This window comes from Fonsecaea multimorphosa, assembly GCF_000836435.1.
Source record: "Fonsecaea multimorphosa CBS 102226 unplaced genomic scaffold supercont1.19, whole genome shotgun sequence".
Classification (NCBI taxonomy): domain Eukaryota; kingdom Fungi; phylum Ascomycota; class Eurotiomycetes; order Chaetothyriales; family Herpotrichiellaceae; genus Fonsecaea; species Fonsecaea multimorphosa.
Window position 1 is genome coordinate 475,792 of NW_015971653.1, and position 15,070 is coordinate 490,861.

At 54.7% G+C, this 15,070-nt stretch overlaps 6 protein-coding genes across 6 annotated transcripts; 3 read left to right on the forward strand and 3 right to left on the reverse strand.

Moving 5' to 3' along the window:
- Positions 1–675: 675 nt before the first annotated feature.
- Z520_08550 (uncharacterized protein) lies at positions 676–2,816 on the reverse strand (the record flags this gene model as incomplete). Its single annotated transcript, XM_016779046.1, has 2 exons — positions 676–959; positions 1,157–2,816. The coding sequence occupies 2 exons, from the start codon at positions 2,814–2,816 to the stop codon at positions 676–678; spliced, it is 1,944 nt and encodes a 647-aa protein (XP_016629965.1).
- A 1,563-nt stretch (positions 2,817–4,379) lies between these two features.
- Z520_08551 (uncharacterized protein) lies at positions 4,380–6,293 on the forward strand (the record flags this gene model as incomplete). The annotated part of the gene is made up of 1 exon (XM_016779047.1): positions 4,380–6,293. The coding sequence occupies one exon, from the start codon at positions 4,380–4,382 to the stop codon at positions 6,291–6,293; it is 1,914 nt and encodes a 637-aa protein (XP_016629966.1).
- Positions 6,294–6,749: 456 nt separating this feature from the next.
- On the reverse strand, positions 6,750–7,262 carry Z520_08552 (uncharacterized protein; the record flags this gene model as incomplete). Its single annotated transcript, XM_016779048.1, has 1 exon — positions 6,750–7,262. The coding sequence occupies one exon, from the start codon at positions 7,260–7,262 to the stop codon at positions 6,750–6,752; it is 513 nt and encodes a 170-aa protein (XP_016629967.1).
- A 1,868-nt stretch (positions 7,263–9,130) lies between these two features.
- On the forward strand, positions 9,131–9,955 carry Z520_08553 (uncharacterized protein; the record flags this gene model as incomplete). Its single annotated transcript, XM_016779049.1, has 3 exons — positions 9,131–9,260; positions 9,322–9,562; positions 9,652–9,955. The coding sequence occupies 3 exons, from the start codon at positions 9,131–9,133 to the stop codon at positions 9,953–9,955; spliced, it is 675 nt and encodes a 224-aa protein (XP_016629968.1).
- Positions 9,956–10,623: 668 nt separating this feature from the next.
- On the reverse strand, positions 10,624–12,531 carry Z520_08554 (uncharacterized protein; the record flags this gene model as incomplete). Its single annotated transcript, XM_016779050.1, has 6 exons — positions 10,624–10,914; positions 11,007–11,064; positions 11,169–11,478; positions 11,536–11,816; positions 11,878–11,987; positions 12,052–12,531. 6 exons carry the CDS (start codon positions 12,529–12,531, stop codon positions 10,624–10,626), a joined length of 1,530 nt encoding a protein of 509 aa, XP_016629969.1.
- A 988-nt stretch (positions 12,532–13,519) lies between these two features.
- Z520_08555 (uncharacterized protein) lies at positions 13,520–15,034 on the forward strand (the record flags this gene model as incomplete). Its single annotated transcript, XM_016779051.1, has 1 exon — positions 13,520–15,034. The coding sequence occupies one exon, from the start codon at positions 13,520–13,522 to the stop codon at positions 15,032–15,034; it is 1,515 nt and encodes a 504-aa protein (XP_016629970.1).
- Positions 15,035–15,070: the final 36 nt, after the last annotated feature.

Below are 15,070 nucleotides of genomic sequence, written 5' to 3' on the forward strand. Positions count from 1 at the left end.
GATTCTCTGTCACGGTTATGAGCGATGATGGTCAGGAATGGCTTTGTTTTCAACTGGTAGCAGCGGCGCCGGCATGGCGAGTGGTGGTATTGAGCTCGTTCACGGTGATATCATGCTCGTTGATGTGTATGGTTAATTCTCCACGGATTCTGGAGCTGCAGGAATTGGAATACGAGATGCCGGCTGAGGCCGTGTTCGGTGGCAGAGAAATTGAGCTGGTTGATGCTGGGCTCTAGGTAGACTGGAGAAGAGGCAGCTACATCAGACTGATGGAAGAAACTAACAGCTGTGAATAATGAACACCAGGTTTAATGGACATGCTCTCTGTTGTACGCATGTCACATTGCTCTGATCTAATACATTTAAAAGTGAACAGACCGGGCGTCCGTTCGTCCACCCATCACCCATCTATAGAACCCAGCACCCGCGCCGGGTCACGATGAAAGAGAAACAGTATACACTGCTACAATCTGTAGATACCCGCTTGGCATAGGACAGCAAAACTCCCGTATCACAACACTACTCCGAAGCATACCCAGCCGCGCCAACCCAGCCGTGCAGTACCAGCCACATAAGGAGAAGCGAAGCAAGGAAAAGGAGCAAACAAAAGACACGTCACAAACGTATTGTCGCGACATTCCCTTCCCTTCAGGAGGCACCGGCTCATTTCGTTGGTCAGTGCTTCTTGACCACCAGGGCCAAGTACCCCAAAACCCTGTACGCAAAGATGATGGCGAACATGATGCCGATCCACTCGCCGATGACGTCCGAGGACCACGAGTACTTGTACGCCTGGAGGACTGCGGTGCCGCGGATCTTGCCTTGTGAGGCCAGGTCGGACGGGTACATGCACTGGAAGCCCTCGGGGGATTTGGCGCAGTCCCAGACCGTGGAGCGGAATTGGTTGGCCATCATGCCTTGGAAGACGTAGGCTTGGTAGTCGATGTAGTGGAAGACATCTGTGTAGACAGACACAAGGGATGGGAGGGGAGAGGTCAGCCACATATATACATACATACACGCACGGTTGAGGATATGGACATAATCATGTCATAGGGAGATGGGGAGAATCAGGATGGACACGAGAGAAATGGGGGGGAAGGGAGTGAGGGGCTGAGTAAGTCAGATGAGACGGAGAGGAACACACAAGACTTACACTTCCAGAACGGATTCAGCTTGCCCAGCGGGACCATGAACCCATCCACGCACATCCACAGGCCATTGGCGAACGCCGTGATGGCGAGCGCAACGACGAAGATCGGGAACAGAGACGACACCAGCACCACCAGTCCTTCCGCGGCCAGGAGATCCAGGAACAGCCACAACACCCACATCCAGAATCCCCCCGCGGTCGGGTTGAAGTGGCCCAGCCAATACGTGACGACGGAGAACATGATTGCGATCAGGAACAGCCAGGGAATGCCGACGAGGGTGTTTGCGATGACAAACGGTAAAGGTCCGTACAGGCCGTTCTGTCTTTCTTTGTTGAAGGTGTGCAGGTCTTCGATGATGGAGGGCACGTAGGCAACGGCCATGAAGGACATAAAGGCGCCGCCGAAGAAGATGGCGTTCGTAAAGGGCTGGATCGAGGCTTGCGAGTACGACAGTCGCAGCCACACGGTGCCCATCATGATGGCCAGTCCAAAGTACATGACCACCCGGGTGCCGTAGGCGATGAAGTCGCGGTACGACTTGATGAAGTTGCGGTGCAGGAGCACCCAGGAGACCGTTACGATGTTCTTGGACGATCTCCGTGCAAGGGGGATTGGCGTGCTGGCGGTGCCTAGCGCATCTGTTCCGCTGGTGGCGGCCTCTAGGGCTTTGTACTCCTCCGAGGACGTCCATGCATCTTGGATGTAGCGAAGGTTGCCCTCGGCGGCGCCCGCGCTGCTGTGGCTGAAGTCGCTGTTGACCAGGTCGAGCAGGAACTCGGCCGGGTTGATGTGCAGCGGCACGGGGCGGTCGATGCGCTCGAAGTAGGCGTGGATGTTGGACACGGGGCCGAAATAGCACGTGCGGCCCTCGGACAGCAGCATCAGCTGGTCGAACAGCTGGAACGTGGTGGTCGACGGCTGATGGATCGAGGCGATGACGATCAGGTTGTGCTGCTTGGCCACCTGCTTGATGTACCTCATGCACTCGAAACTGGCCGCCGAGTCGAGGCCGCTGGTCGGCTCGTCCAGGAACACCACGCGCGGAGACGTGACCAGCTGGCTGGCCACGCTCAGTCGGCGCTTCTGCCCGCCGCTGAGGCCCTTGCGCAGCGGCGTGCCGACAATGGTGTCCGCTTGCCGTTGCAGGCCAAACGACTCGATCAGCTCGTCGACCCGCGCGACTCTCTCCTGCTTGGACAGCTGCCCGTTGACCGACAGCCGGGCCGCGAAGTCGATCGTCTCCCGCAGCGTGAGGATGCCGATCATGGCGTCCTCTTGTTCCACATACGTCGAGACCTGTTGCACCGCCGACGCGTTGGTCACTTGTCCGTTGATCATCATCTTCCCCTGGATCTCGCCCTTCATCGAAGACGTGCGGTGAGCAAGCACGTTCAGCAGCGTGGTTTTGCCGCTGCCGCTGGGGCCCATGAGCGCGAGCACACTTCCTGCCTCGACCGAGCCATGGCTGGACGTCAAGATCCGCAGGGGCTGTTTTGTCTTCCTGTCCTTGACCACGACCGAGACGTCCGACCACGAGAAGGTCGACACTGCGCTGTTGGTCAGGTGGCGGCTCAACTCGAGGCCCTTTTCCAAGTCCTTTGTAATCTCACTCGGTCCGTTCGACGAGTCCAAGGGGAGGGTGAGGTCCTTTGGGGTAGCCATGGCGAATTGGGATGCTTTTGTCCAATATGCTTCAGGGGGGAGGCGTCGATATCAAAAGGATTGTGAAGGAGACCGGAGAAAATAGAGACACAGGAAACAGGACAGAACAGCATTGTGAAGGTCCGAGGCAGAAGGCAGTTTCAACATCATTCTTATACAAATCTCAACAACATCTTGCCGCCGCAGACACCGAAGCGTATACGACGCATCAAAATACCCAAAGCCCGCAACAACGTGCAAAGTCAGCAGAGGCAATTTGAGCTCCCAGAGAACTAACGACCATCCTAAACCTCTATCAGCCCTGCGTAGAGGCCAACGACCTACTCTTCCTCGTATTCTGCACGGCCGTACGTAGACAGGAGACTGTGCTTGGCTCCTCAGAACCAAGCAAAGCACCAGATGCTCGGAAATGATTATCGATTCTCCGCGAGGCTGGCTGCGACGGTCGGGTCGTCCGACCGTCCACTAACCACACAGCTCAAGCCCGACACCCGATCATAGATCTTTCAGGGAAAGCGTACCGGGTACATCGTACTGCGTAGACAACAGTCAAACAGGACAAAGCATCATATCGGGGACTAGCATTGAACATCTCTTTCTGGATAAGAGTACTCGGCTCCACCAAACTCGTGGCAGCCGTCTTTTCGGGGATCTGGACGGAGTCATCCTGCCAAATCGTTTCGGATCCTTATTTCTCAGCCCCAGAACGGCCCCCTGGCTTGTGTGCGGGATTGTCATCCTTAGCATCAGGCCATTCCCTGTAAGATCCGTTTCACATTGGGTGAGGGAGGGTCAGCTTTCGGGAACGTCGGGTTTCACGACTTTTGCCGACGCGGCACGGGTCTGACACAGCACGGAGGGAGCACACCGCGGGCTCTTCTGATCTGCATGTGGTCAAGAATAGAGCGGATAACCGCCGGAGGTGCGATGGGTGGTGTCTGTACAAAGCCAGGTTGCCAAGAGCGATGCAATATACTAGTTTTGACCAAAGGGACTTGGTAATTGAATTGTGGTGCAGGCAGAGACTGAGCCACAAGGAGACTGGAGATAAATTGGAAGTGAGGTGAACGGGGAGAAACTATTTTGGTCAGACAGATTCGGTGCTGTCACCTCCGTGCATTCCTTGTGCGCACGTGACTTGCGGCTAGCCCCCAAACAGGTTTGGCGTGCGGGCTAAAAATTGTCGCCATAGTTTCCGTCTCCAACACGAGGGGTGGCGTGCCCGTCTCCACCAAGTCCCCGAACAACCTCCTCCTCCCACCACCTGGCACCCGCTGGTTCCCTGAGTCAGCCCATCGTGGCCATATCCCAACTCCCACGCTCACAGCACCCAGCACCAGTGCCCCCCCGGGGACCATCAAAGGACGCAAAAGGACGCAGATCTAGGGCTCTCCAAGGCAGGTAGCTGTTGCCTATTGCCATTCAATCCAAGGCACAAATACCGCAGGCGAGCTGGAGGCCGCATAATCAGCACGGTTCCTGTAGCTCATCACCCCCCCCTTTTCTCCTTACGGAACATTAGACCGCCATTCATCGACATTCCCATCTCAGGCGAGACCGAAAATGTCCACCGAGGATGCTACTAATGCCACTCCGGCCCCCAGTAAAGGCCGATCGAAGCACCCAAGCCTTCTCGCGTGCATTCCATGCAGGAAGAGCCATCTCAAATGTGATGGCCAGAAGCCGCTATGCAGCAGGTGCTCCGAGAAAAACGGGGACTGTATCTGGATTAATTCCCGAAGAGGATACCGAGAGTATCGGAAAGGCCAATCAACTCCTGAAGACAAGAGTGACCAGAGGCCGAAGAATGATACCATCTTCCACGAATCCAAGTCTTTTGAAACTCAGGAGGCCTATCATGTCTTTAACGAGGCTGATACTACCAAGCTGAGGGCTATGACCTATGCCGAACTCTTTCAGCCTACCATGGATCCAGCCTTCCCGGCTCTCCCTCTCGAGTTGCAAACCGCACCACCCGTCAAAGAACAGCTGCCAAGTCCCAGCAACAGCGATTCAACAATGTCAATCACCCGAGATATACTACCTGCTCAGGCCGACCGGGCCTTGATAGAGAGCACCGACTTGATCGACCTGTTCTACAGGCATTTCTATCCCTCCCACCCCTTTATCGTGCCGCGCAAGCTCTATGTCCAGAACCCTGCCATCCTGCCTCCATCGCTCAAGGCATGCATGCGATGGCTGGCGAGCCATTACATCCCTCAAGCCAACCACACCGCTTTGGAGAATGCAGCAAAGGCCATCTTCTCGCCCGAAGTACCTGACGATGGCTTCAAGGTCCAAGGCCTCCTCATATACGCCATGACCTGCTTCGCTCGATTTGGGCAAGGAGAAGGATCCATGGCCCTGGACAAGGCCATCGAGATCACACTCCGAATTGGTCTCAACCGGCAGAGCTATGCTTTACAGCAATCACCAAACGATTCGACAATGCAAGAATCATGGCGCAGAACATGGTGGACACTCCTGTTGATTGAGGGCTTGGTCGTGGTCATTGGGGGTCAATCATCCCCATTCCGACTGTACTCGACCTACACGGACGTGGCTTTACCCGGCCACGATGAAGACTACAACGAGCTTCGATCGCCTCCAATCACTCGCACAATTGCAGACCTCCGAAACAGAACCTTTTCAGAAGATACTTTTGAATACTCGTCCTTTGCCTTCTGCATCGAAGCAACGTATATCCTTGGCTCTGTGCTCGCCTTGAGCCCAGATACATTCGCCGTGACAGATCCTCAAGTTGAAGGCATAGATGCCGCAATTTCGAACCTCCTCCTTTCGCTACCCATGGACAAGAAAGAAGTGGTGCGTAACGATGGTACTATTGACGAATGCCTTCTCATCGCCCATCTGGTCATTCATTGGGCTGCTATCTGTCTGCACCGTCCACGATCGACCTTGACCTTCATCCGAAACCACTATCGCACCACATGTACAAAAGCAGAGGCTGCCGGTCTTCCTGCACTGGCTTATACCTCCCATACCGCCAAAGCATTGCGAGCAGCGAACGCCATTACCAATCTGGCGTCCATCCAGACAGATGTCAAGATGACCTCGCCGGTGCTGATGTGCGGCTTGACCACCGCTGCAACAGTACACTTACCGGCATACGCCATCGTGGATACACCAGATCAAGCTATCGCAATCAAGGAACGGCTACAACTCAGCATCTCCGCCCTTGGATCTTTCGGTGAGGTTTGGCCACGGGCCACCATCGCCAAAGGGCAAGTGGCCAAATTTGCTCGCGAGGTCTTGACAAAGCCCAACGTCTACGTCGACAGCACAGTTCCTGGGATGATACCACGTGTATCGGAACCTGTGCCTCAGCTGGAGTACCAGATGCCCTTCAACAATGAGTCCTGGATGGACAATCTGATCCAGGCAGAACAAGAGATAGAAGCCCCGTCGTGTCCGGTCTTTGACACCTTCGCCATGGCTCAGAGCCAGCATCACTGAGCAATTTCGGAGAATGGCGTGTGTATATAGGCTTTTTTCTTCCTCTCTTCTTAGAGCAGAAATGCGCTCCCTGTTTCACAGTGAGCTTGAAGGCCACTGCATCAAAATTCTACAATTCTACAACGGCGAGAGCTATAAACAAGATGCTGGATTTGAACAGGCGGGGAGTTTGTTGGGTATCTAGTTGCTTAACGAATTACGACTACTTCTTCTACTTATTTTCTTTTTTACTATCATCTACGCACCTGGCTGGGCTTTTGAGTGCATCTAAATAGATGACAACTGGAGGTGAGAGCCATCCAGCCCACTGGCCATCCCTTCTCTCTGAGTCCCTCCCGCCCTCGTTGTAGTCGAGGTGTGACAGAAGATAATTGTCATGAAGTGTATTGATTCGTCAACATCCTGGGTACCTAGTAATAATACAGCACTGCGCCAGTGACCGGCTACAGCATGCAATCAATTATTCTCGCTCAGCACAAAAGTGAATCCTGCCCCGTCACTGGTCCCACCTATACACGTGCTGCTAAACGTCCCCGTCGGACAAACTGCCTGTGCCGCCCTCACACATCCTTCCCATCTTCCCTTGCTCACGTTGATCGTGGCGCCCTGTGCTGCATTCACGGCCGTCAAGGTAAACTTTGAAGTCCCCGACGCCCCCACAGTCGTCGACGGGTCGCCTCCGCAGAACTCTATCGTGCCGGCGATGCCGCCGCAGATGGACAGGATGGCGACGTTGGTATCGTGCGTGTTGAGGACCGCCGTGCGGTCTACGCAAGTCGTCCCCGTCACGGCGTTGGGGTTGACAGAGGTGTTGGCTGGATCGCGCGGGCGGATCGGGTAGCTGAAGTCGCCGCCGGTTGTGCTGGACGGCGGCTCAAGATGGTCGTCCCACCATAGAGGAGATGCTGTCGTGTGGACGGTAAAGAGCAGGAATGTAGACGAGAGAATCTGTAGGAGGAGCATTTGCATGGTGGGCTGAACTGAGCGAAGGGGCGCGGATCGGCCTATCGTAGAGAAATTGGAACAGCTTGGGAAAAGATCAATGGGTATGTTAAACTTCGGCTTTTTGCAAGACAGTCGTGAGCACGACCCAGGTACCATGTGTACTCATCACACATATATATTTAATATGCCATCGTAGCCACAAGTCTCCTAAACGTGGTCATCTCGGCTAAGGAGGGTTCAATGATCTCACCCCCTTCGATCCCTCTAATGACTTGCAGACAGCCGGTCGAAACTTGCTCGCATCTCCGTGAGCGAAATACCTTAAAAGGGCTTGGAAAGCAGCAAGGGCTATCTCGTATTCAATATTGTGACGGAAACTCCAGGGTGATGGCTTGGTCGGCGTGAGACAACCGTCATTTGCTGAAGTGTGTCAGGACTTGTGGTGTGGTGTGGCAAATGTCACAGAAGAGTTTGACGAGTTTCTAGCACGAAGCCTCGTGGGCCGAGTTCAGTTTAGTGCCAATTACGGATCAATACCGGACTCAATACGGTGGAGTATAGCTAGGTATGGTCTTTGTATACGGTGAAGTAAATAAGTTGCGCCTGCCCTGATATTCCCTCTCAACAGAATGAGTGCCTTTCACACCCGCAAACTCTCCATTACCTATGTACCCAATTGTGCCTATACTTGACTCGACCTATCGCCCCTGCTCCGTGGCCGAACTCGAAGCTCACGAACACCTTTCCATTGAATAACGTCAACTCACGAACCGCCGGTATCCAGTCACTTGAGCAGCCACCACCACCTCCAACTAGCTGCACAGCTATTGTCTGCCAAAAGGAACCCCACACCCGGAGTGATCAAGACGTCCACACGGCTTTGTAGGCGGATCTGGATACCCTCGGGCGAGGCTGACCAATATCTTGGATGAACTTGGGTTGAGGTGGACATGGTAGTGGCTGCTTCAACAACCGGCTGAGTATACCCTCGACTTGGTGGCCGCGGGTATCAAGGCTTTAGCGTAGGATTGCCAGTCGCGTGTTGAAAGGCTTCTTATGCTTATCCCCGTCCTCTGTCAATGATCTGACGATGGCTCCGCACACAGTGCCCATGGGTTCGTCACAGGTTTGTTTTCCCATAAAAGCCCCAGTGAGAGCTCCGCCAAGAGCTTCGAGGATTCCTCTTTCGCATTCAGTGGTCGAATCTTCATTGTAGGGCCAAGGGATTCTATAATCGGTGTGAGGACACGAACCCTGGATAAGGTATGACCTACAGTCACGCGAATCGTTCGGAACAACGGCCGCAGACGAGACGAGCATTTGCCGAGCCACAGAACTTTCGAGCGCATTTCCAAGCAGGGGTGAGGTGTCTCTCGAAGCAGATGTCCTTTGTGGAGGCTACAGATGACATGTCGTCATGCCTGGAAAGCTTGTAAAGAGGAATAACGGCTGTGTCGTTATGGTACAAGTGACCACTACTTCCGGAGCAAGCATTCGTCCGCGTTGAAAATTTCCGGGCTCATCTGCCCCCAGTGGATCAATGGATCAATCCACTAACGGTGCGCTGTCATGCTTCTTTTGTTCAGCGTAGCATAACATTTACCCCCAAGGGTCGATAACGTTATGGTCTAAGGGCTGGTCGGTGCAAATCCTACGCCGAGGAAGATAAGGCTCGAAGCGCGGAGTGGTATAACGTGCAGCTGAACGGACTGTCGAGTCAGAGAAGGAAGCATTTGCTCGCTCGAAAAAGGGGCGAGCAGTCATGGCGTAAAGAGCGGGATCGGATGTACTTAAAGAGCGAGTCAGTTGCCCCTTCGGTCCTCCAAGGCTCGTCATCAGTCTCATCTCTCAAGGAAGGTACAAGGTAATAAGAGACCAAAAAGCCCACAGCCATGACTCTAAAGCTCTGGACGTCACCGCTCTCCTGGAACTGCCTGCGGGCTGAGCTTGTGTTGGCCGAGAAAGGCATCGAAGACGTCGTCGAGATCCCTGCCGACCTCATCGGAGGGAAACACAAGGCCAGTAATCTGAGCCTACAAATACAAAGGGGCGCGTTGCTGATAGGCGGATCAACAGACTGAAGACTTCCGCGATAAGTCCCTCTTTGGGAGGGTCCCGCTCCTGGAGGATGGCGAGCTCGTGATCTTCGAGTCTCGCGCGATCGCCCGCTATCTGTGCCTGAAGTATGCGGATGTCGGTCCAAAATTGATGCCAGAGGGCACCGATGCTGAAGTGAATGGTGTCTGGGAGATGTGGTTGACCCTCGAGGCGGTCGAGTTCGACAGCCACGTCGTGCCTGTCATTAGCGAGACAATTATTCGACCGTACGCCTCTTCTTCCCCATATCACTCCCCTCCCTTCCACCGATTAGGGCACTACGCATGTGACCAAGTGATTGACATAACAGCAACAGTGCCCTTGGACAGGCCACGGACGAAGCGGTCATCGGAAGACACAAGCCAAAACTGCTCCACTGTCTGGATGTGCTCGACAAGGTCTTGTCAAAGAGGGCCTACATGGGAGATACTGAGTACAGCCTGGTCGATATCTTCTACATGCCATGCATTTTCACCGCCAGCCGATGCCTCGATGTTTTCGAGGGGAGATCCAATCTGAAGAAGTGGTGGGTGACAGTCAGTTCCCGAGAGGCATGGAAGAAGGCTGTCAAGCCGCTTGACGAAGGCTACAGCCAGGTTATCCCGGGATGGAACAAGTGACAATCGGCAAGAGGATATGGCACGGCGGTGACTCGGACGCAGTTACAAACCCCTCCGATGGGTTGCTGTTACTGGCCCTAGCTTGGGAACAGTCCAGGAAAGCCGCCTCACTTATCCATATCGTCTAGAACGTGTCGTGCACGCTGTACGACTACCAGGCATTATGAAGGAGTCTTTTTTGGCGGAGGCGGTTTCGTTGTCGTTCGGAAACTCTCCGTGACCAGGCAGCTATTCGAGCCGATGAGATATTATCCCTTGGGATGAATGAATGTCCTCAGATCTCGGCTCTTCCATGGAATATGTAATACTGTGGAGTCTAGAGCCTCTTTCCGCATCAGGGAATTTCCAAACCTCGCGAGGCTATGACCCCGGCCAGCAGAGGAAAGTAATCAGCCGAGCGAAGGACCAGACGACTTGGCGCTGACTTTAATGAAGTGAACTACCGTCTTTTGCCCGAGTACCTCCATCACCTTGCTTCGTCTGTCCTCACCACCTTCATCAAAGGCGATGCAGATCCAGATTACATGTACAGAGACAGTATTGGCCGGCCAGGGCCCGAGACCACACAAGGACCCGGGTATCCGGACGGATGAGGACTCTCCAAACATATGCCTATGGAGCCAGATACCAGCTATTTATGTCTCAAAAAAAGACAAGTCTCTCCCATATCACTGTCCAACCTTCTCTTCATGCAACACGGTGCCAGCCCTCTTGGCCTCGGCCTCGGCGGTGATCTCGTGCAGTCTGTTCTCCAGGTCGTGGCTGAGGTAGCTCTCCCTGGTGGTGCCGACGACGATCCACGGCGCGTGCTCGAACAGGTAGTTCATCTCCTCGAGCGGGCGGCGCGCCGTCTCGGGCAGGAGCAGCCAGAAGAAGATGGCGTTGGTGAAGTTGCAGATGATGAAGACGTAGTAGAATCGGTACCCGATGTTGGTCATGGCGATGGGTGTGACTTGGCCCTGTGGTAAATGTTAGCTTTTGATTTGGGAGGGGAGATCGGGGAGTTTCTATGTGTTGTGGGAGCAGTTCAAGAAGAAAGGGGGAAACGTACAATCATTGTGTTAAAGGCAAAGCTGGTCATGGTGGCGATGCTCACGCCTTTGCTTCGTCTGGAGGCACATTGACAGTCAGCACCATCATCACAGTGGCATGGGGTAGTTATATAGCTGGATTAAACCCCCGCCATACATCAAGGACCTCTGAGAGCACTCACGTTCTAGTATCAAACACCTCGGCCGGGATGATCCAAGACAATGGACCGCAGGTGGCGCTGAAGGAGAAGTTGTACAGCCAGGTCATGATAATGAACCCCCACTGCGCGCCAGTGTTGGTGGAAACGCCCGGGGGGAACTTTGCGAGCAGAATGGTGGCGATGATGAAGGTAACCATGTTGCCAATGTTGCCGCAGATCAAGGGCCAGCGGCGGCCCGTGTGGTCGATGCAGAGAATGCACAAGAACTGAGCAACCAGGGCAATAATGCTATTGATGCCTTGGTACTTGAGCGTGTTGTCGCCAGAGATGCCTGGACGAGATAGATATGTCAGTCAGTCTAGCATCGTGAAAGAGGGCAGGACCATACCGATCTGGCCATAAATTTCCACCGAAAAGTACTGAATCGCCGAGACCCCAGTCATTTGGATACTGGCCTGTAACGCGCAGCACAGGAAAAGCCTGCGGAAGGCCGATCGGGACCTGAACAACTCGAGATACGACTTGGCTTCGTATTGGTGCTCGTGGGCAATAGACGCCTGGACTTGTTCGTATTCGGCAATGACCCAGGGATCCTTTTCGTCACCGTGGGCATGTAGTTGGGCAAGGATCTTCAGAGCTTGGTCCGGTTGATCGTGGTCCATGAGCCATCTGTCGTTCAAGGCAGTGGTTAGCCAGCAGGAGGAGGACACGGCTAGGGCGAGGGTCATACCTGGGAGATTCTGGGAATAGGAATATCAAAAAGCCAAGAAAGACGGCAGGTATAATTTGCAACCCGAGTGGGACTCGCCACTGGGCGCTGTTGTTTTGGATGTGGACAAACTGTAGATTCCTTGTTAGTTGTGTCATCACGAATGAGTTTTCGACACAAGGCAGATAGATATACCGTAGCCCACGAGATCCACGAAGCCACAAGCGCACCCACGCCAAGCATGAATTGCTGCAGGGCCGTGATGCGCCCTCGAATGCTGGGGTGGGCCAGCTCTGCTTGATACAGAGGAACAATCATGACCAGGAAGCCCACACCCAGCCCGGCGAGGAAGCGGCCCGACCAGAGGTAGCTGATGTTCTGGGCGCCTGTCTGCAACCCGCCACCAAGACAAAAGATCAAGGCTCCGAGGACAATGGTCCATCGACGACCGAGATAGTCGCCGCAAGGCCCTCCCAGGGCTGCACCGAAGAACGCCCCAGTGGTGAACATGGAGACAACCAAACCTGTTTGGGTATCATCGGCCGCAAATTTGGCCTTGAAGGTGCTGCTGGCCACAACTTCCGCGATGACACCTAGGTCGTAGCCGTACAGGTACGACCCAAGCGAGGCGAAGACGCCGACGAGGAATTGATACCATTTTGGAGGCAGAGCCATGATGGGCGACTGGCTGAGAAGCACAGGGGACGACAGAGCGGCCAAGGCGAGGTTGGTAGAGATGGGACAAAGGTAGTGTCTGTAAACCGGCGAGAAGACCCTCCCTCGAAGATAGGAGAGACTTCAAATAGATCGACGGAGTCCGCAGGCAATATATGAACTCATGGATTACCTCTCACGGTCTCAACGCCCATCACTCTTTGCACGATGAAATGACCCCCGGAGCAAGCTCACCGCGTGACGCTTTCGCTTGATTCCGCGGTTTTTCCCAGTCGAGACAACGAGGATCCCCCGCCACCAACCCGCAGACATTTGCGTTCTAGCGAGGCCAGAAAAACATGGGATTGCGGAGATGCATGACAACATTCCACCTCCACAAGAACGGTCGAGTCTCGCATTCGCTGCCAATTCGTACAGATGCCGAAGCTCTCGTCAAAGCTTTGTGCCGGGCTATCTCACCTCTTGGTGGACCCTGTTTTGTGGGAGTCAAAGCTCCGGTGGGAGAAGAGGCGAATCTCCCAGAATGGAAGTTCCCCGGTGGAATCGTTGAGTCCGTCCCTGCCATGCTTTTTCCATTGGCTCCACGGATGTTTTCCTGGATCACCGGCGTCGCATTGCTCGACTGGTGGATAAAATCGAATAGCTCGCGTGGCTATCCTCCTGCCGGATACGAGGGTTTGTCTAAACCGTATTTTTGCAGTGGGCAGCTCAACCGGCGGACTTCTGCCGTCCACTCTGGCCTCTCTCATACAGGCGTTTGTGCCACTAAGATGATGGAGAGAACCAACGAGGAAAGAGCTGGCACAGAGAATTCTCGGTCGGACAATACCTGACCCTACTCTAGCATTTATGTGCTGCTGGCTGCCTGTAGTGCTGGGTAGTAGACGAGCCTGAGATCGTCGACATTGTGGTCTAGAGGTGTGACCCCGGGGTTTCAACGGCTTTGCCCTGCAGAGATCCAACACGACAGCAATAACCCGTGGCCAACATGGCAACGCCATCGATAACGGTCTTCCCTGACCGCAAGGTCTCCAAAATCAACCGGAACATCTATTCAGGCTTCACAGAGCACATGGGCCGCTGCATATACGGCGGAATCTATGATCCAACAAATCCAAACAAGGACCTCGTCGACGCTGAAGGGTTTCGAAAAGACGTGGTTGACGCCCTGAAGCCGCTCGACGTCCCCGTCTTTCGATACCCGGGGGGCAATTTCTGCGCCACTTACCACTGGCAGGACGGGATTGGGCCACGAGACCAGCGTCCCTCCAGACCGGAGCTGGCATGGGACAATGTCGAGACGAACCATTTCGGAACAGACGAGTTCATGGCCTGGTGCAAGGCTGTGAATGCCGAGCCCTATCTCTGTCTCAATTTCGGCACCGGCACGCTCGACGAGGCCATGGCGTGGGTCGAGTACTGCAACGGCACCAAGGATACCTACTACGCGAATCTTCGACGGAAAAACGGCCACCAAGAGCCGTACAAGGTCAAGTATTGGGCGCTGGGTAACGAGATGTGGGGACCCTGGCAGGTCAACCAGATGACGCAGGAAGCGTACGCGGAGCGAGCTCTTCAATGGGCGAAGGCCCTGAAACTTCTCGATCCCAACATCCAGCTCATCCTGTGCGGCAAAGAGGGCCCCACGAGCTGGGACTACCACACCCTGAAACACTGCCTGCAGCCGGCCGGCCTGAGTGACCTGGGAGAGGAGCGTGTCCCTCTGATCGACATGCACAGCATCCACCTATACACCGCGAGCGACGATCACTACGAGAACGTGACGGCGCCGCTTGCCGCGGAGCGCAGCATCGAAGTCTGCACGAGCCTGATCGACCTCGCCTTCGTCGAGAACAAGATTGGCCCGGCCCAGAAGCGGCCGACCATCTGCTTCGACGAGTGGAACGTGTGGCTGCCCACTCGTGCCGTGGGAAGCCAGGGCGCCGAGGAGACGTACACTCTCTCGGACGCGCTGGCCGTGGCGGTGTGGTTGAACGTGCTGGTCCGCAAGTCCAAGGACGTGAGCATGGCATGCATCGCGCAGAGCGTCAATGTGATCAGTCCGCTGATGACCACGGAGAGAGGGACCGTCAAGCAGACGACCTGGTGGCCGTACGAGCTGTTCTGCAGGTTCATGAAGGGCCACCAGATCGCCGTACACCTCGAGTGCGACTCCTATACCGGCCCAACGAAGCCGGACTGGGTGAGGGCGCTCAAACCGACGCCCTGGTTAGATGTCAGTGCTACGCTGGACGATGAGGGCTGGGTGACCCTCTGCGTGGTCAACATTCACGCAGAGCATGATCTGAAGACGGCACTGGGAGGCCTGGATGCACCATCAAATGTCGAGGTCTATATCGTCACAGGAGCAAATCTTCAGGTCACAAACATGTCTGGAAAAGAGGAGGTCGGTTTGCAGAAGTCGGAATGGGATCCAAGGAAGTCCTCGACATTCGTCTTTCCAAAGAGTTCCATCACGATGCTGAGATGGAAACACTCATAGCCGGAGGAACGTCGCCAGTCAGTAATGGGCAATTTC